The sequence below is a fragment of the Hemibagrus wyckioides genome, linkage group LG23 (assembly GCF_019097595.1).
Source record: "Hemibagrus wyckioides isolate EC202008001 linkage group LG23, SWU_Hwy_1.0, whole genome shotgun sequence".
Taxonomy (NCBI): Eukaryota; Metazoa; Chordata; class Actinopteri; order Siluriformes; family Bagridae; genus Hemibagrus; species Hemibagrus wyckioides.
The window spans coordinates 7,982,841-8,004,502 of NC_080732.1; the positions used below are offsets into that span (position 1 = coordinate 7,982,841).

The following is a 21,662-nucleotide window of genomic DNA, read 5'->3' on the forward strand; positions in this document are numbered from 1 at the left end:
CGCACGAGTATGACGCAATATGCCTGGCGATGAGGTTTCAGTTGCTGGAAAGAGCACATAGACAACTTACAGAAAATTTAAAGTTTATTCATGACATTTATAAAACAAACCACACTATACAAATGATGGAGCGGATAAAGGCTGCTTACACAACTCTACAAGGGCCGATTTAACAAATATATTCATAAAGCGCCGCCAGATTTCATGATTTTTCTTCTTTAAATGCAATAATAATCCTTTTTAAAGTCAGTCCAAAGTCATTTAATTCCTTATTAAATTAATTAGCTATGATTTTTTTTTTTTTTTTTTTCCAGATGAGAGACAGAAACATGCAACCCTGAAGCCAGGTCAGGTCTCACTAAGGGTACGGCGGCTTATTTACAGATGGAAACGGCGATGGAGATCCTGAGCGTCTGAGCCGAGACTTCAGGAGAACAGCAGTGTTAAACCCCTGGGTTTAAAGGGAGCTCCAGTGTCCATCCCTTTTTAATGAAAGCCAAGAGGCTTCGGGAATGATGTTCGAGTCGGATGTTAGAAAGAATTGTTTAAGCCAGGTAGCTGTAGGTGTCCTTCTCGCCATCGACACGCTCCAGATATTCCTTCTCTATCAAAATATCGATGCATTTCTAGAAGACAAACACGCTTAACTTCAGTACCGAATTCCATAAAGCATTTAAAGCATTTTTAATTCAGAGGAGATGTGTTAAGGTGTAGCGGCTAACCTTGATGACAGGGACTCGAGGTTTGAAGCGTGATGACAACTGATTTAGCACTTCTGCAAGGAGTTGCTGGTGCTTCAATACCTTCCTCATCTTCATGATTCGGACGATAGCAGCCTAGAGACAGACAGAGAGAGAGAGAGAGAGAGCGAGAGCGAGAGAGAAACCAAGAAATGAATGACTTCCTAGAATTGTCTCTATAATCTATGTACCAGTTGTTTACTATAACCCTGGTAACAGCAAAGGCATTATTAGAATTTAGTCCTCAAGGAGACATTCACTCGGACCTACTTGCACATTAAAGAATAATTAAATCATCACATGCTCATTAATGATATCCAAAATATTTGTTGTAATCCTGAGTTGACTTTTTGAGTGACATGTCAATCTCATGGTTGTTACAATACCCACAATGCTGTTCTTCTGCCTGCTCATAGCGGTAACAGCCAGAGTGTGGCTACCTCCAGAAAGTGATGCAGCAGCACTTTAATAATTTAGTCTGTCCAGCTCTCTTACCTCCTCATCTGTACACTCTGCTTAAACACATCAGATTTTTCCTCAAACTTTCAGGCTGACATCTTGTGAATACGAGCCAAGCTAAGTGTTTGCTGTAACTGTGCTGTATACCTTACACTGCACTCTGGTGTCCAGTGTCTGCTGTCTCTAGGGTCTGTGTTATGGTCATTAATACAACATTGAACACTGCTGGAAAATAGTGAGTAAGGGCTAAAGACATGCTTGTTTTGTTTTTTTTTACTAAGCTAATAATGTCCCAATGTGACTTATCCCAATGTGATTACTTCTTTCTATAACTTTCATCCAGAAATAAATCCAAGTCCACTCTATCCTAATCCCAAACTTCCATTTTTTAAAGAAAAAATTCCCTCCGTATGTAATCATAATCTACAAGGATGGCCTGATTGTGAAGTGAGTGAAAGCACATTTCTATTGAGTTGTGTTATGCCGAGTTCACGCTGCATGGTTTTAGCCCTGATTTTCATTTGCAAAGTCGCTGACAAACGGCCAAAATCGAAGCTCATGACAATCGCGCAGTGTGAATTACCAAAGACGCCGATGAACGCAGTGCAAAATCGTGCTGTGTGAAAGGAGATGACCTACAGCCAATGAGAGAACGAGATACAGGGCAGCGGGCAGGAGTTATAGACCACAATATCAGCAAGCATGGCATCGGTTGAAGCACAATACTATAGTGTAATAGAGATTATAGGTTTTTTTCTCAGAAGAAAACCTCTTAAATATAGTTATATCAGAATAAATAAGCTTTATAATAGCGTCAAACAGAAATAAAGCAGAAACATTTGCTTGACCAGCCGCAGCAGCACATTGCAAAGTTATTCATTTGTTCAATCATGCAGAACGCACAATCCCTGTTCCACGCACTGACCATTTGGATCCCGAACGTCCATTTCCAGTCTCGAGCGAGAACTCTGATCTCACATGTGATATGTTATTTCCTTATTATTTCTGGCGTACGTTCGGTTGTGAAACACCGGTTTGCGGACCAGACAGAGCTGTCGGCGATTCTTCCTATTGTGAAGTCATGCAGTGTGTAAACCTCCCGTCACCGATCCATCGTGCAGGGTGACTGAATGCTACCCTAGATAGTCGTACAGTGTGCAAAACAACGGTGCTCTGACCACTTTGAAAACCGTGCAGTGTGAACCCGGCATTAGTCACAGCTCGCCCACCTGAGTGTGTTTCTTCCACCTGTCAACAAATCCCACTTAGCTACACAAACAAACAACACCGTGGGAGTTGCTTCAAGGAGGAAAGATATGAAATGCATCAGCAGGCATCGTCTCTCCTCACCTGTATGAGGAGTTTTCTGTCCTCTTCGATGTTTTTGTGTGTTGTCTCCTGCTCTTGTTTCTGCTCTGTCTTCATTGGCACGTTGATGTTGACCCGCAACTTCTTGCTGTCACCACGGAGAGAAGATACAGTTTCTTTGGCCTCATGTGAATAAGCTGACATGAATGTCCAGACGTTAGATTAAAAATATATATATATATCAGGCATTTGAGAAGAGACTTACTTTTTATAGCCCAGGAAAAGCTTTATGAGTGTATCAGGTTTAAAGTCCATTTCATCTACGTTTGCATTCTCATCCTCCAAAACCTGCGAAAAATATAGGATCAGGATAAGGATATAGGATAAGACTGACCACGGAACATCACTTTCAGCGTTCGTATCATAAACACTTCTAAATATAATGGCTTCTCCTGTCGTACATTCACTCCAGCTGTGAGATTTCCAAAACCCCTTCTGTGACACCACTGTCATAATCTCACATTATAACACTGACATAAACAGCGACTGAATCTGTATCTTTGAAGGCTTGTGTGCTAAAACCATATCTTAGCAAAATGTCCTACTTTTCTTAAAGTAAAAAGGGCACATATTTAAATGAAAAGAAAGCTTGACCACTTACCAGCAACTTGGACTTCAACAGGATTTGCAAAACCTGAACCAAAATATCCTGTTAAATAAACACAACAAACACAAATTTAAGAAAACGTGAAATAAATAACAGGCTTGACTCAGTAAGGAGTAGGAAAAGTCTCTAAAATTTTTTTTTATTCCTTCTTTTTTAAAAACCCTTGTATGGTGTTGGGGTCAAATCAACCAGCTTTATATTTTTACTGAAAGTGTTTTGCAGTTGTTGCAAGTCATCCCGCATTCACAGATGCATTTCTGAGAGCTGTACATTACTGTAATAATCGTTTATTTCCCGTGCTTCTATTGTTGTTCACCTTTATTTGATAATTCAGTTCATAATAATAAACATTAATTGAAATATTGTTCTAGTTCAATATTTTTTTCTAGTTCTATGACGCTAATGTCTTTATTAGAGTATACCGTATTTTTTTACACCATTTATAACTTTATCACAAACAAAACACTTTTATTGTTAATGGTGATCTAGTAATTGCAAACGTTAATCATGATTGTTATCTACATTGTTTGGGATTGAGATTATGTGTATTTTTTTTAAGTTCTGAAGTACTTTTAAATCCCCAATAATGTCAAGGGTCATAAATGGTTAATACATTATGAGCAGTGACAGGTGAAGTGCATAACACTGATGATCTCCTCATCATGGTACCTGTTAGTGGGTGGGATATATTAGGCAGCAAGTGAACATTTTGTCCTCATGTTTGATGTGTTAGAAGCAGGAAAAATGGGCAAGCGTAAGGATTTGAGCGAGTTTGACAAGGGCCAGATTGTGAAGGCTAGACGACTGGATCATAGCATCTCCAAAACTGCAGCTCTTGTGGGGTGTTCCCTCTGCAGTGGTCAGTCTATATCAAAAGTGGTCCAAGGGAGGAACAGTGGTGAACCGGCGACAGCGTCATGGGTGGCCAAGGCTCATTGAAGTACGTGGGGAGCGAAGGCTGGCCCGTGTGGTCTGATCTAACAGATGAGCTAAAGTTGGTCAAATTGCTGAAGAAGTTAATGCTGGTTCTGATAGAAAGGGGTCAGAATACAAAGTGCATGACGGGTCAGGCCTGTTTTGGCAGCAACAGGGAACCAACACAATATTAGGAAGGCAGGTGGTCATGAAGTTATGCCTTCAAGAGGTCAAGTTAGGAGCTACAGTGATGTGTCATCATTTGTGTGAAAGAATTTGTATTGAACTTGAATTTGTATAAATACTTTAAAAAAATTATTTTGGATTTATTGACTTTTTATAATTCAAGCTCTTACTTGGCCGTACAACATAAAAATGACTTTTTAAAAAGCCAAAGTAAGCACCTTGTTCGAACCCTGTGTAACATTTCACTTATTTTATCTACAGATTCTTTATTTCATTATAAACAGCATCTTCTTTACTTTCCTCTAGAATAAAACTATACACTTGGTTGATTAATCATTTCTAGCATACACTTTGGTTCTAACTTTCTGCCTGGTCAATTTTCTGCTCTATTTTGTTAGTTTATGAATATCACATCCGATAGTGACAGAAACATCATACAGCTTGACCGGACCAGTGACTCTGCTGCGGATGTAACGCTCTGCTACTCACTACTTTAATCTGTGTGCTGTCAGCCAGCTGTTGAACAGTGTAGCTGTTCTCTGTGTTAAACTGCAGCAGAATGGCCATCTGGAAGGTGGATGCCTAAAAAGCAAGACAAATCAAAACATCTGTATAAGTATTATATGACTGAATAGTTCAAACACATCAAATACAAAAATCTTACATTTTATGAAATGGATTAAATCTGTGTATCTCAGTTGTTTTTTTTAGTTCGACTTTAAAACATTGAAAAATGACATCCCATCAAACAACAGTGTCTTAAATATAGCCAAATTGCTGTTGCTTTTCCTATCATAAGATTACAAGGAACTGAACATAAAATGATTAAACCTATTTCTAGACATTTTCTTACTAATTTCAAGCTTAATATTTTCTTATTCTTTTGGCGAATTGTTTCTAGAAATAAATGTGAATCTCAAACTTTGTGACATTCGGTTCCATTTTGCTCAGTGTGAAAAGATCGTGTGTGTGAGCTTTTGTTTCTTTCTTAACCCAGAAAGAGCCTATAAGAAACTATAGCTTACACTATAGCTTATGCACTTACACTACGTCCCCTTATGTCTAATGTATTCATTTTAGAAGGGCAGATTCATCTGAAATAGAACATTAAAGTTATAAAGTGTATGTAAGCTGTATCCCAGATGATAGCAAATGACGTAAAACACACCTAATGTGACGCTTCTAGCTTGATCAGAATATGGCGCGGTTTTAAGATAAAATAAATCACCCCATGTGAGCCAATTTAAAAGACATTTATAAGATGTCTTTGAAAAGCGGTGAGTGCATGAAGTGTTCAACGTCCCGCATTGAATAAAATGCAACATCCGGGTACTTTAACTGCGCTTCTTCTTTCTGGAATGTTCAGTGTGAATACACTACTCATGCTATTTCTACTACACAATGGTATAGAATAGTGTAATAGCGTGTGATTTGGGATGCACCTTATATAATGTGTTTGTGGACAATGTCTGTCTCAGGCCCATCTCTTCCTCTCTGATTACAGTGTGATTTGCGACTAAACCGTGCAAAAGGGAAATACAGTGCAACAGGGAATTGTATTCACTTCTGTAGCAAAGTCAGGGTTTTCATGTTTTTTAAGTGTTATTAAAAAAAAAAGAGGAAAGCAGCAAAAGCAATGAGCTGCTAAATTGTTTTTCACTAAAGAGATACAGCGTTGTAATAAAACTGCACTGAAGGTTTTGCTTTTCAGTCTGGTGTATTGAACACTAATGTCACAAAACTGGATATTTATCACTTTTCAATTAAATTTCCATGCACAATGCTCTATTTTTGTTGTTAAAAATGTTCCACAATGCTGTCTGACCTGTAGAGTGTATCTGTTCTTGAAGCAGTTGGTGACGAGCTCGCCCTTGGATAAATGGTAGAGCCACGTCAGTTTGCGCCCACTGTGTCTGCTGGCATAGAAAGCTGTGAATCTTTGGTAACTGCGCTCCAGCTGAGAAGAAGAAAAAAACAAAGAAGATCTAAGTAGCTGGACACTGAATCTGAGCAAGCTTTTAATTTTTCAAAAAAAAAAAACAAACAAAAAAAAAACTTGGTTGTATTTTTGAGCATAAGAACATACGGTGAAGCCTCGGCATACGAAATGCCCTCCCTTACGAATTTTTGCCATAAGAATTTTGCAAGAAATTTGCATCAGCATACGAAGCATTTTCGGCACATGAACGAACCGAACCAAACACCGGCTAAGTTGTACGTACGTCTGGGAGCCGTTCAAAATTTGTTTCAGTGGAAAGCCAAGCAAAGCCAACTGAAGCGAGTTTACGGATTTTTCCATTTTTTTAATCAGTGAAAGCTGTTTCGAAATAGTCAACCTACGATACCAATATTGCCTTTGGCATGCGTTCAAAAGTTAGGTGATTTTTCATGTGTTTTTTTGTTGACAGATTGGTGGCGTGGGTGGTCGGTTCCATTTTTAGCCCAAGCTTGGTGGCACGAATTCCTGTGAGGACCCTCGACATGGAATGTTTGGCTTGGGTCAGTTCTTTGTAAGCAGACATACAGTTTACATACGCTTCGTATCGGTGGTATTTTTTGAGTGGCTGAAACGGATTATCCGCATTTACATTATTTCTTTTGTGAAAATTTGTTTCAATACACATTTTAGCCTTAAGAACTCGCCTCCAGAACGAATTAAATTCGTAAGCTAAGGTTCCAATACCGTATGCTGAGTATTTCAATCCAATGTATGAAAGACTGAAATCCTCTACAGAATAAATGCAATATGATTTCAAGCTGCTTCCATGTGATATGAATTCTTTTTACAGAAAAGCAACTAGGTCACAAAAAAGGAACAAAAAACATCTCTTAGCCGAAACAGTTGAAAAGTGGCCTGTTTTGTTCGTGAATGAAACTGTGTTTTGGAACAAATCTTTAAAGTGAATGAATCATTCTCATTCACTTCTATTACTCACTCAAATTTCTTGCTTTTTAAAGGCTGCAGTAGAGTGAGGGTTGTGAAGGAGCATGTCAAGGGTTGGATTATTCAACAAATTATTGAAAGAGGATCTGCTGACCCACTGTTGCTGTCTGTTCAGTTCACTACTATTTCAACGTGAACACAAGTTGTTTGAAACGACTGATGGCTGTTTTTTTCTTAATTACTGTAAGATTGCCTTGAGATCTACTACGCTGTTTGTTTTTAATGCCTTTTGTATAATCATTCATGAGCACTTTCTCAAAAACTAAATTCACCAGACATTTCACAAAACATACCTGTGTTCTTTAGGTGTGTTTTTCGACACCGCAAACTAATCTTTACGCCATGACACACTATCAGTATATCCAAAATCACGCCATATGAACGTCCTTCCTCAAACGAGTGTTAAACAAATTCCATTTTCTTATTAAGATAAATATACATGTTTGTTATTTTCTTTGAAAGATTTAAAGTTAAAGCACTACAGCAAAAAATGGTTTAAAGTGAACGCAGAACTCCACACATGTACAAGAAATAAAGTTAGATGCACAATTTCCTACTTCTTATATATCTTGAGTGACAGATGTCTCGTCCAATCAGCAGTAAGAATACCATTTGCAAACTATACCTGCCTTTTCGGGTTTGTCTGAATTAGTTTTTTCGTTTTGCACTTCTCAGCCGCTGTACCTATTCCATCTTTACAGCCTTTAAAACATTTTTTAATTTCCTGAATGTGCTTAAGACTTGCAGAATGTCTTACCTCTGAAGGCAATGCAAATGTGCATGACTGCTGGAAAGGCCAGGATCCTGAGCTGAGAACCTGTATGCTGAAATCCACTGAGGGAAAAAGACACAGACAGACAAAGAACATTTTATCAGTGCCTATACAAATAGGAGGTGTATGGGAGGCTAGAAAAGCAGTAGGATTCCCAAGAGGAAATGCACTTACAGTCCAAAGGCTCAGAGTTGGAAAGGTGTTGTTTAAACTGCTCGTTCAAGTCCTTGCTGACGCCGATGTCCTGGAACATGCGCTGGAGTTTGGAGGTGTACTCAAAACCACATGCTTGCTGCAGAAAAAGATAATCCCAGATCCACATTACATCAAAATTGATTTATTTATTTTCACAAATATGAATGCAAACAAGTCTCTTGGACAGCATATCATTCAATCAGTGATCTGATTACGACTGGATAAATGAGAAAATCTTTAACCAAGAAGCTTTCGTTTTTAAGTTTGCTATAATACAAACCTTTAATTTGGAGATCATGCTGGCCTCGGCATCATCACTGGCACTGTTCTGGTGAACCAGCCTCTTAGCCAGCATCTTGGCATAGAATTTTTGGAAAACATCCTTATCTTCAATGTACTTGAAAACCACCATCTGTAGAAGGAAGTATTTGAAATGGGGTTGTAAAATACATCGCATTAGGATTGTTCTGCAAGTTGGGGTGTGTGATAGGACACAAATCTCATACAAAGCATTAAGATTTTTATATTTAAAAATATAGTTTGCGTTTATAATCTGGACTTGAAACAAATTTTAACATTAAATCAGTTGATTTAATGTTAAATTAAATTTATTTTGAAAAGATCAGAAAAGTGTACTGTAACACAATTCATTACGATATTTATATTATATCGTCATATCATCTGGCCCTAGCTGCAAGAACCATAAAACAAAGTGGGCGGTCAGATATAAAGCTCACATTCAGTAATGTGATTAGATAACTGTGCCATTTTTTGTTTTAATGCATGCGAGACTTACCACTTGGTTGAGCGTGTCCTCCAGCTCCGCCTCCTCAGGGTTCTTTGAGCTAAATATCAGAATAACAATAACTTTTAAAACATCAGAGCGCACAAACTTATCCCCAAAAATTGTCTTCAGGGCAGCATATTTATACTAGAGTGCATAAGAAGTCACGTGTGTGTGTGTGTGTGTGTGTGTGTGTTGGGGATGGTGGCATAAGGGATATTTAGATTAATTCTCTGTAACTTAAATTGAACAGTGCTTTACAGTCACATTATAACATTTTGTATGAGATATATTGTGACACAAGAGTTTCTATAACCAGGATCCTGTAAATTAAATTGCATGAAGGTGGAGATTTATAATATAAATATAATCCAACTATAATTTTAGGCTCATTATTCACATGCTATAATATTGTAAAAAAAAAAAAAAACAACTTTCCAACAACACAGCACTTATACACCAATCAGGCATAACATTATGAGCACTGACAGGTGAAATGAATAACACTGAAGATCTCATCATGGCACCTGTTAGTGGGTGGGATATATTAGGCAGCAAGTGAACATTTTGTCCTCAAAGTTAATGTGTTAGAAGAAGGAAAATTGGGCAAGCGTAAGGATTTGAGCGAGTTTGACAAGGGCCTAATTGTGATGGCTAGACCACTGGATCAGAGCATTTCCAAAACTGCAGCTCTTGTGGGGTGTTCCCTCCGCAGTGGTCAGTATCTATCAAAAAGTGGTCCAAGGGAGGAACAGTGGTGAACCGGTGACAGGGTCATGGGTGGCCAAGGCTCATTGATGCACGTGGGGAGCGAAGGCTGGCCCGTGTGAGCCGATCCAACAGACGAGTTAATGTTGCTCAAATTCCTACAGAAGTTAATGGTGGTTCTGAAAGAAAGGTGTCCGAATACACAGTGCATGATGGGTCAGGGCTGTTTTGGCAGTAAAAGGGGGACCAACACAATATTAGGCAGGTGGTCATAATGTTATGCCTGGTTGGTGTACAGTCCTAGTGTGGGTTTCAATCATTGTAACAAAGCAAAACAAAAAAAAATAAAAAATAAATAAAAATCCACAGATTTCCCAGCTATGGTTCACGGGACCTTTAGCCTTAACCTCACTAGCTCACAGTAATTCTGAAGAGAACACTGATGCAGGTAATTATTCACCTCTTCTTCAGTAAGGAGTCACAGTATCTGGCCAGCAGTTCTGGAGATTTGCTGGAGGACTGAGCCATCTTTGTAATGGCGTTATTGTTGATGAATCTCCCACAGGCCTACAGAAAGGGACAGATTTTGACTTGAAGCAAACAGTTCAAACCCCATAAACCTAAAGTAAAACATGACAGAATGTAGGATACAAACCTTATCAAGAGCAGCCACAAAGCCAGCATCATTATTGAACGCTGACATCACCAATGCATTGTACTTCTTGTGCACATCCAGTATTGTTTGTACATACATTTTAGGATCCTGCAAGTAAAATAAAGCATTTAGGTTTTATAATTGGGAACAAATGGATTCCATTCCACAAAAGGCAGGATGTTAGTGTAGGTGTGAGGAGGCTGTAATCAACTCTGCCATTTCAGGAGCATGTGATTTACAGTGTCATTTACACTACCCACCTCCTCTGAACTTTCCCACATGTAGCATTACATCTAGTATTAAAACGGTTACTTGTATAAATGTATGGGATCTTTACCCATCTTCTCACTGACTTGTGTGGACCGCCTGCCTGGTTGTGACATATTCTTTCAACTGCTGTTAGAATTATGGACTTAATGGCTATTTGAAGGTTGATCAAAGCTTACGATAATTTTATAAACAAGCTGTATGCAAGCAATTTTTCCAGAAGTTGTCCCAGATTTGTAATGATAGCTCCCTGGTCTTCATGATGCTTTTGTGTAGACATGTACTGTAGAGCATTCAACTAATATGACTTCAGGGGTTTCAACAAAACAGAGGTAAATACTTGTGCAATCACCATGATATTTTATAACTACACTATGTATGTTCCCCATTTCCCAACCCATAATTATGTGCAGATAATTGTGTGTAGATACATGACATATAACCCCAATTAAGTCCATTTCAGTTCCAGGTTGTAATGGCTACACAATGTGGGAAGAGCCGAGGGGGTAGTAAATACTTATGCAAGGAATTTTACTTTATCCACATCTAATTATTTCAATACAGAGGCTGGTGAGAGACATCCATGACTATACTTACCTACAGAGCTAAGGATCTATAATCATATCTTTATGCCGTTGACCTGCCCTGCTGTAAAATTGTGTAATTTGTGCTCATATGTGCACTATATAGCACAAGCTATATTATCACACTGAGGAACCTGCTTCAAAGCAATACCTTATGAATCATAATGAAGATACAAATATTTGCAAACTGCCAGACAGACCATACCCCAGGCAGTAGTGGCATGCAGAAATCATTCAAAATGTTCTGAAGCAAATTTGTTTAATTCGGACTCTGCTGTCTTACATTGAGAGCCGAGTCTCCGCACTTCTCAATGGCTGCCAGGCCTTGGTTGTGAATGTGCGTCTCCAAGAGTTTCTTCAGCTCCCCCAAACCATCGGTGATGCGTGAGACAAGGTTGTACATCCGGCCCAGATCTGTAATATAGGGAATAAAATAAGTAAAAAAAAACAAACTGTAGTGTGAAATACACACAAGTTTCCAGAGAAACAGGACAGATATAGATGCATAAATATTTGGACACTGATAAAATTATTGTTACTTTAGCTAAAATTAAAGAATGACTTGGCCTTGGGTTCCGCTCAAAGAACGCTTAGGGTCACTGTCCACCAGCACCGTATTTTCTCTCCAATGAGTTTAGAAGCATTTGGCTGAATCTGAGCAGATAATACGCATCTGTGGTCACATCATCAATACAGACAAAGGGAACCAGTTCTACTGGCAGCCATACATGAACATGCCATAAGATCGTGAGCAGCTTCTTCCCTTCTCCATACTCTTCTTTCCCATCATTTTGAAATGAAAAGTCGACCTTGTCTCGTCAGTGCACGGGATGTTGTTCTGACATTTGTGATAAACTTTACATCTTGCGGTTAACCTTTAATTTACTCTGGTGAAATCTTCTCTTGTTGAGTCTGATGCAGATATACCTGCCTCCTGAAGATGTTCTTGATCAGACCAATAGCTTTTCTTTACCAGAGGAATATCAACTTCCATCGATCATACTGGTTTTGTGTGGCCCCGAGCTCACTACTGTGTTCTGTCTTTTGAAGATCTCTCTGATGGGTTTGTTTGCAGCTTAACATGGTTTGCTACACTACATCTTGTTGGATTTTATATTGAAAGTTAACAGCAACAGATTTAAATGCAAATGCCACACTTGGAATCAACTCTAGACCTTTTCTGCTTACTTATAAGTGTAAACACATCCTTGATCTTGCATCAGCTGTGCAACCGACTGTCCAAATATTTATGGTCCTTAAAAATGTGCTGTCATTTCTGCACCATTCATCGGATTTGGATGTAAATACTGTTCTGGTGTCAGCAGAAAGGGGAAAAAATAAAATAAAAACGTCTGAATAACTTTGAGAGACTGCTCACCTTCGTTCTTGTCAGCATCCAGAAGGTTCTGGAACTCTGTGTGGAAAATCTCCAGGTGTTTCTCTATGAGAACCTGTTCACACTTGCGAGCCAGCTCGTCTTGTGTGCTCTCATGAAGGTAAACCTGAACGCGCCGCTGTTCCTCTAAAAGCCGTGCTTCTGCCTGCATACATACACACATCCACTTGGAAAAAAGACATTAAATCCAGCCCTCCATCTCCAGATGTGCTGTGTGGTGACAACAGGCAGACTGACATACATTTTAAATACTGATTTTGTTGGGAGTACAATGCCTGAATTAACCATCTGTCATATTTCAGTAAAAGCCAGCAAATTATAGCAATTATATTATAAAATATATATATTATATATATATTATTTATTTTTTTGACTGAATATTTCTATTTTAAAAATGAACACACTTGCCCTGCATGCTAAAAGCATAGGCTCTCACTTGAAGACTCAAATTCCGTCAGGATCGCCGATAACCCACCTTTTTCATGTATTCAGTTACAGGGTTTTGTTGGAGGAACTCTGTGCTTTCTCTTGTGTAGAAGCGTTCTGTATCAGCCAAGAACTGGCTCTCAAAGTACTCTTTGTATACAGATAATGTAGGTCCTTTAGCAAAGGCATCGTCCTCATTCAGGCCCAGCTCAACTGTGAGAGACAAACAGAAGCGTAGTGCATTATATTACATGTGCTGTGACTTACAGAGCGAAGTGATGTCTGCAATTCTTACTGTTTAGGTCTCACTTGAAGGTGGATATTTAGTTATGATTAAAATTGACTTCAGTCTAATACAATGAAACGGTCTGGGTTGAGAAATTCATGATCACGTAAATTCAACGAAAGAATAAGAAGAATGATGTAAGAGAAAATAGAACACACACAGCTTCAGGATTTTCTTATCTTATCGAGGGTGCCAAAATCAAATCTAAGTAATGTATGACACTGTGTAAATCACCTGACATGACTGTCACTGATCTGATGCATGAATCTGTGCTAACTTTTTCATATCATTTTGTGTATTTTTCTTAGAAATGTGTGTCACCTCACTAGTCCAAAATAATCCACCTCAAGACATATGTAACTAGCAAATAATCTGACTAGGATGCCATATATTACGTCTTTTTATCTGTGAAAAACAGAGGGCTATAATTCTAGCCCAATTATATCAGATTTATTAAAGAACACGTCTTATATGCTTAAAAAAATATGGTAGATGCATTAGCAGACGCATTAACTGGGGAATGCTTTCCTTGAGTTACATAAGTACTACTTTTTCCAGAATAATAATAAAATCTATCAAGCTGAAACTCACCATAGGATTGTACAACTCCACTGATCAGCCTGGTGTTAATAGTCTCGCCGTTTCGTTCTCTCTCGATGAGTTTCAATACAGCATTCGTCACCTTGTGAGCAGAAAGCAAAAAACAGCACTATATAAAAATCTTAAAAACAATAAATATCATAAAAAAGAAAAATTTATTAAAAGACATGTATAAAAAAAAAAAAAGGCCTACCTGTTTATTTAGAGGTCTGAATAAACACTCTCTCCATGTCACCAAGGCAAGCTGGCGAAGGAAATTAATATGATTGTTTTATAAAAAGGAAATGTTAGTAATTTCCTTGTAAGCAAATGTGCTGAGGCATATGTGGATGATTTTAGCTAGGAAAAAATATTTACTGTTCCTACAATTCAGCAACAGATATTAACGATAGATGATGGAGAAAAAATGAAACAAAAGGAACTGTATAAATACAGTAATACAATATTTTTGTTGCTACCAGAAATGTGTGAAATGTGAAATGTGTTGCTACCAGAAATGCTGTGAATGCAGGGTGTGTCGGTTGACGCCGTAGAAGACGAATGAACATCTTACCGAATAGATTTCATAGATTCCTTTCCGCCCTTCGTCACACTCCCGGCGTACCCAGTGTCTATTGAGGTAGGAACAAATCCCATTTAACACTTTACTGGAGAAGCGGTAGTCCTCCCACTGCTGCGTGTAAAACTTCAATACGCTCTCGTCCATCAGATCTTCCCCATCCTAACACACATCAAGACAAACACATCGAAAGTGCATGAAGATGAGGCAGTGAGCAAATTTAACAAACCAAGACTGTCTTTTCGTTTTATATAAAAATGACTAGTAAAATACATAACAGTGGTGGAAATCTCTTTCAATGCATGGGGCTACAGGGATGGTATGAAAAGCACATTTCTGCTTCACACTGTTATTTATAGTATTACATATTATGCTATTATATAACTTCTCTATATCTCTCTAACATAAGTATGACTGCATGCTTGGTCCAGAAATTCTTTTGGTTGTTCCGAGGAGAAACAGTAAAAAAAAAAAAAAAGTGTAGCCTGCAGCCTACTATAGGATGAAGGTTTGTGTAAAATGTATTTGGCATGGTAACGCATAAGGTTCGCAAAGCAAGCTATCTGTAGTAGCTATGCATACACACCCAAGGAACCAGATAGTTCTGCTTAATTTTTCTTTCTATTGTCGCTATACACATTTGATGAGAGATTATGTATGGCAGGATAAGATGAAAGCATATTTATAATGTTGGACCACACAAGATTAGAACTGGTCTAATTGAGCAAATGGTTTGGAGATTTCATTTCATTGCATCATTCTATTTGCAGAGAACTGAGAAAATGTCAGTTCAAATATCGCTTGCCAGTGTCAGAGAAATCGTAGCACCGTGTCATGCATAGCAAATGAATCGCCGTCTTTGGCCCTTGCTCGTGTGAAGGCAGGGTTAATGCTAGTATTTTACCTTCAGGAGATTTGTTAAATAGCTCTTGAGAAACTCCTTCAGCCTTTTGTAAAGTTCAAGTCCAACAAACTGTGCGCCTCCTGGAGTGGGAGACTTCTTGGAGGGTTTGGTGGGGGGAATGCCTGCACCCCTCGCCTGGTTTGACTGATGGACACTGGTACAGTAATTGTAAACATGTCTGGTGACAAGGTTAAGGTAGTTACAGAGAAGATGGCTTCAAGATCTTTAAACTTTTCTTGAAACGCCACTGATTTGTGTACATTTTCAACAAGTGAATAAAGTACAATAGAATACGATACAATACAATGCGGTTCAGTGTTGTGCTCGAGGAGTGGAAGGACAGAGCGAGGCGTAGAGGTTATGCCCTCTTGACTGGTTATACCACCTCCCCGGACAAATAAGGACATTCTAACCAAGCCCTTTGTTGTGTGTGAACATGATATCTAAAGCTGTAATCTGATACCTAAATCTCTACAGGAAGTATTGCCTCTATACTGTTGCTGTGCTTATTGTCTGAGAATCTGCTGTATTTCCCTCTGTCACTGAAATTCTGAAGACTGTGAACATGCTGCTACACAGACTGAGGAACTAATGAGTGGGATATGAAGATTCAGCTACAGCGAGTGTTTATGGTATTTCTGGTACGAGTGGGTTTTAATTGATTTCCCAGAATCGTATCTTCCGGTTTAGTCAACAGCTGTATTCTGACTAAAATCATTTTTTTTTGTGACGATCAGTCCTCAATCTCTAACAGCCCAAATGTTACAAAAGCACTCTGAGCCTAGACATGTATTTATTATTATAAACATCTGCATTCTAACATGACATGAAGTGAAATAAATTGCTGAAAAGTGAAATAAAGCAAAAGTAAAATGAAATAAAGTGAAGCAAAGTAGAGTAAAGCAAAGTAAACTGAAGTAAGGTAAAGTAAAGCAAAGTAAAGTGAAGTAAAGCAAAGTAAAGTGAAGTGAAGCAAAGTAAAGTGAAGTGAAGCAAAGTAAACTGAAGTAAGGTAAAGTAAAGCAAAGTAAAGTGAAGTAAAGCAAAGTAAAGTGAAGTACAGCAAAGTAAAGTGAAGTGAAGCAAAGTAAAGTGAAGCAAAGTAAAGTGAAGTGAAGCAAAGTGAAGTGAAGCAAAGTAAAGTGAAGTGAAGCAAAGTAAAGTGAAGTGAAGCAAAGTGAAGTGAAGCAAAGTAAAGTGAAGCAAAGTAAAGTGAAGTGAAGCAAAGTAAAGTGAAGCAAAGTAAAGTGAAGCAAAGTAAAGTGAAGTGAAGCAAAGTGAAGTGAAGCAAAGTAAAGTGAAGCGAAGCAAAGTAAAGTGAAGTAAAGCAAAGTAAAGTGAAGTGAAGCAAAGTAAAGTGAAGCAAAGTAAAGTGAAGCAAAGTAAAGTGAAGCAAAGTAAAGTGAAGCAAAGTAAAGTGAAGTGAAGCAAAGTAAAGTGAAGTGAAGCAAAGTAAAGTGAAGTGAAGCAAAGTAAAGTGAAGCAAAGTAAAGTGAAGCAAAGTAAAGTGAAGTGAAGCAAAGTAAAGTGAAGCAAAGTAAAGTGAAGCAAAGTAAAGTAAAGTGAAGCAAAGTAAAGTGAAGCAAAGTAAAGTGAAGCGAAGCAAAGTAAAGTGAAGTAAAGCAAAGTAAAGTAAAGTGAAGCAAAGTAAAGTGAAGCAAAGTAAAGTGAAGCAAAGTAAAGTGAAGCAAAGTAAAGTGAAGCAAAGTAAAGTGAAGTGAAGCAAAGCAAAGTAAAGTGAAGTAAAGCAAAGTAAAGTGAAGTGAAGCAAAGTAAAGTGAAGTGAAGCAAAGTAAAGTGAAGTAAAGCAAAGTAAAGTGAAGCAAAGTAAAGTGAAGTGAAGCAAAGTAAAGTGAAGTAAAGCAAAGTAAAGTGAAGTAAAGCAAAGTAAAGTGAAGTGAAGCAAAGTAAAGTGAAGTAAAGCAAAGTAAAGTGAAGTGAAGCAAAGTAAAGTGAAGCAAAGTAAAGTGAAGTGAAGCAAAGTAAAGTGAAGTGAAGCAAAGTAAAGTGAAGTGAAGTAAAGTGAAGTAAAGTGAAGTGAAGTGAAGTGAAGTGAAGTAAAGTGAAGCAAAGTAAAGTGATATAAAGTGAAATAAAGTGAAGTAAAGCAAAGTAACACGAAGTAATGCAAAGTAAGGTAAAGCAAAGTCAAGTAAAGTAAAGTAAAGTAAAGTAAAGTAAAGCGATGTAAAGTAAAGTAAAGTAAAGTAAAGTAAAGTAAAGTAAAGTAAAGTAAAGTGATGTAAAGTAAAGTAAAGTGATGTAAAGCAAAGCAAAGTAAAGTGAAGTAAAGTTAAGTAAAGCAAAGTTAAGTGAAGTAAAGTAAAGTGATGTAAAGTGAAGTAAAGCAAAATAAAATGAAGTAAAGCAAAGCAATGTGAAGTAAAGCAATGAAAAGGGAAGTGAAGTAAAGCAATGCAAAATTAATTAAATATAAAGCCTCTGAAGGGTGTGCCCTCCGATACTGCTGTTGAGAGATTCCAGGAACATACACAGTCACACCAGCAGTATTTAAGGGCACACCCTCACACTGACAACTGCACCTTCATTTCACAACATGTGATGTGGTCTGCTTTATATTATTAATATTATACATGGTACACTTAATATTATTAACATTTCTCATGCATACCTACATTTCTCAACACATAGTATATTTCATTGGTTGTAACTCATGTAGGATACGTGTAGAGCTGCATGTAGCGGGACCTGGCCATGCTTTGTCGTGTATACACTTGCTGAATCCCTGCCCGCAGGTCATCCCAGATCTGGTCCAGCCCAATCTGTTTGAGCCCATGTGGGTTCCTGTTGGACGACATTGTCTCGTCACTGGCCTGCTTATCTTCGCTCCTTTCTGCCTTCCACATATAGAAAACGTCAATGGTTCACAAGCACTCCATGGCGGACAGTTCAGATACGCGTGCTGAGTTCACCAGCTTCGCCAGGTGACCTTCAGAGAAAGAAACACACAATGGTTACAAACCTGTCTCTTGCTTTACAAAACAATTCTGACCAGAAGTAAGACACCGAAATGAAACAGCACTTCTTCTACCATGATACATTAAGCAATAACTAGTTACCTAAAATGTTATATTCAACAGGAAATAACACTGCACGTATATCACTGTTCCACTTAGCGCCCTACCACAAGTTCCACATAGCAGTAAAAGAAGTCCTTATGCTGTGTAGGTATTGCTAAATCCTCTGGAAAATACTTTCATGTGCACAGTTTCAGGAACGTCACTGTTTCCATGCTGTCCGATGATACAGCGTGAACCTCCATGTATAGTCCTCCAAGTAAATAAGAGCAGCTGGAGTTTTATCCAATATGCTCGGTGATGTGTAAACCCTCTGACTATTAATAGCTTCATCTACACTTCTCATGTTTACAGGCAGCTGACAGAAGCTGCAATAAAGTCGCATGATAATGACTGTACCTAGATAAATTAACTCACACCAAAACATTTATACAGGAAAAAAGGGAACTAGAAAAACAAATGGTCTTAATACAAATGCTACCTAAACTGTTTTACCAAGGTTGTATTAAAGACCATTGTCAAGATCAGGTCTAGCCAAGATCGAATCAAAACCAAATGTTAAGGGGTCGAGGACAAAGCAAGATCGAGTCCAAATTACAAGCAAGACCGAGTCATGATTGAGACTAAAAACCATCAGATCTATTTAAGGATATTTCTATTTTGGCTTCATGGCATCGATCATTGGAATATGTTTTCTAATAGAAAGAACTACTTCTGGACCAATTTTGTACAAGCAAAAAGAAAAGGCAGCAAAAAAACATTCTTTTTACAAGCTCTTCACTGTGACCAAGGCATATTTAGTGAGACCAATGTCCAAGTAAATCCGAGGCGAGTCCAGTTCTACTTTAAATTAGCCGATTCTACACTTTGTTATGTCAGATACTGAAAATGAGATGCTGACGACTGCATGGCAGTTTCCACTAAACTAGAATATTATGCCACGTTTTCTGTCTGCAGGTCTGTTATTATTATTTGTTCATTACTAATACTCTCACACACTCACTGATTATATTATTAACTCACTTTCAGTAACTGCTTAATCCTAATCAGGGTCACAGTAGGTTCAACAGCTCTCCCAAAAACACTTGGCATGAATACACTCTAGATTGGATGACAGTTCCTCAGCAGTTCACCATATTCAAACCTTGGGCCAATCCGTGTGGACCTAAGAAGTTCATAACCACATTTAAGGATTAAACCTGGGATATCGCAACTGTGTCGTTGCAATGTCAGTTAATTAATTAGAATCAAAGAATTCTCCAGTAAAATATTTTTTGTATTGTATAAGCAGCCTTTCAAAACAAGTGAATAAATTAAAAAGTGAATAGGATTTTTGATATGAGTTTTATTTCTCATATACCACAGCATTTTGTCTTTGTATTTATTTACGAAAGGCTGTTCATACTTTTTGTTTATCCATTTACAGCTATAATTTAATGCCGTGGAATATAGCAGCTATAAACAGATGTTCCTTCACCAGTCCCTCTTGAAGTTAAAGACACATTTCCCAGCTTGTTACAGAGAAATCATACAGCCCTCTGTCCTAAAAACTATCCCAACGTTAAAACGGCATACTGACCACTCAAAACGTGCAACACCTAAAAATCCTTCCTAAAACGTTAAATACACATACTGAAGTCTTCACCATATCAACAATTATGTTCAATATCAGGTTTCGAAATCAGTTCATCATTAGTGAGAATTATGTAGAGCATCCAACAGATGTTCCTGGGACAAGACTTGTTACACCTTCTGACCAATGTGAATTAAGAATTAAACAGCACTGCTTGATAATACAAAACTATGCGATTTGCCCCGTTTCTTTTTATTTTGTGGCAAGGAAGATTTTTTATTGTGAAATAAAGCAGTATTTTACTCATCACCTCACCACCTCTAGACAACTTCTCCCACATTTACATGTCCTGTAAATGATGAGAAACTGATACAGGTACTCAGTGTGTGTATATATATATAGCTCTGGATTCAGGTTTAATAACCACACTGATCAGGGGAAACCAATTCCTGATTAAAGCCCTGAATTCATCATAATTCTTTACTGTTTGTTTATATGACTTGTAATAGACAAGAAGGCTTTACTGATCATAATTGCCTTAATGCTTAATGAACACCTCCTACACAAAACTTCATTTAAAATGACTTAGAAAGGTCGAAATTTGCCAGATTTAGCTAACCTCTGATTAGGTTTGCACTCGTTTTCCGCCCTTCTTCCTGAAACATTCCAAACACTCTATCCATCTCAACCTTAGCTTTCCAGTTCGGTTCTATTTCTTTCCCACTCGTCTTCCGGGAAATCCCGTTTGCGGCAATATGATTGGCTGCTCGTCCACACTCAGAGGTCGTGCTCCAATTGGACGCTGTCACTGCGTTTATGAGGTTGATGCAGTAGCCAATCATATTACAGGAGGCGGATTTTTTTTTTTTTTTTTTTAGGAAAATATCACGAAAATATTGCACCTCATAATTTAGCCTTTAACTTTATTATAGCGTTATGTGGCTGACCGCTAGGGTCAGTGACGTTTTTTTCGGGGGGTAAGTCAATACGACCTCATCACGGGGGAAAAAAAAAAGTTAGCAAAATGAACTTGTCTCACTTACCTACATTATGAGCTAGCCAAAACCCTTAGCCTGCTAAGTGGCTAACTATCATATTACGTTCTCTTGAACGGTAACAGCCACTTACACAGAGGTACAAATAATAATAACACTTCCAACAGGATCACCGCTGACCAATTCACTAGAAATAATGTCTAAAATAAAAAGAAAACACAATAGCTAAGTTTATGTGTGGCTACTACACACAAATAGGTGACCAGACACGCTAAGCTAACTAATACGTAGTTAGTGATAATGTCGCTCAAAACGGCCTCATATTCAATGCGTCAGTGCAAAGACAGACTATGAAATAGACTGCCGAATAAAACATATTTATCCACAGTGACTAATTATTGATAAATTGGTATCAAGTTTTCGGGCTGACAATTTATCAGGCCCTTTAAAAATGGCAAAACTTACCATGATCCAAGCAGCTCAACTAGCTCCACTTAGCTCCTCTGCCGCCCTTTAGCTTCACTGAAGCAGCAAGCTGAGCTCAGAAACACAAACACACACACACACACACACACACCCCTAGTGTCCATGTCCTCAAAAATATTATCATTATTACACAAAGAAGTGTTTCAGAGTTTAAAAGAGTAATTCGAAAAATTTAACCCACACCTCAAACTAGCCACCTGTTTTATTCTTTATAT

General features: G+C 38.0%; 1 protein-coding gene across 3 annotated transcripts; it reads right to left on the bottom strand.

The window, feature by feature from the left end:
• Positions 1 to 66: 66 nt before the first annotated feature.
• Positions 67 to 21,538, bottom strand: cul1b (cullin 1b). 3 transcript variants are annotated; one of them, XM_058376669.1, is made up of 22 exons: positions 21,427 to 21,538; positions 18,041 to 18,305; positions 15,356 to 15,533; positions 14,446 to 14,613; positions 14,086 to 14,136; positions 13,884 to 13,974; positions 13,056 to 13,219; positions 12,563 to 12,725; positions 11,468 to 11,598; positions 10,334 to 10,441; positions 10,139 to 10,245; positions 8,983 to 9,031; positions 8,467 to 8,598; positions 8,166 to 8,283; positions 7,977 to 8,053; positions 6,101 to 6,232; positions 4,765 to 4,857; positions 3,169 to 3,216; positions 2,773 to 2,855; positions 2,550 to 2,655; positions 723 to 836; positions 67 to 626 (listed from the first exon to the last, which is right to left on the bottom strand). In XM_058376669.1, the coding sequence occupies exons 2-22, from the start codon at positions 18,220 to 18,222 to the stop codon at positions 546 to 548; spliced, it is 2,376 nt and encodes a 791-aa protein (XP_058232652.1). In that variant the 5' UTR covers positions 18,223 to 18,305; positions 21,427 to 21,538; the 3' UTR covers positions 67 to 545. The 3 variants fall into 3 exon arrangements, with proteins under 3 accessions (XP_058232652.1, XP_058232650.1, XP_058232653.1); XM_058376667.1 differs by having other exon boundaries at positions 12,563 to 12,746; XM_058376670.1 differs by lacking the exons at positions 67 to 626; positions 723 to 836 and having other exon boundaries at positions 2,577 to 2,704; positions 12,563 to 12,746.
• Positions 21,539 to 21,662: the final 124 nt, after the last annotated feature.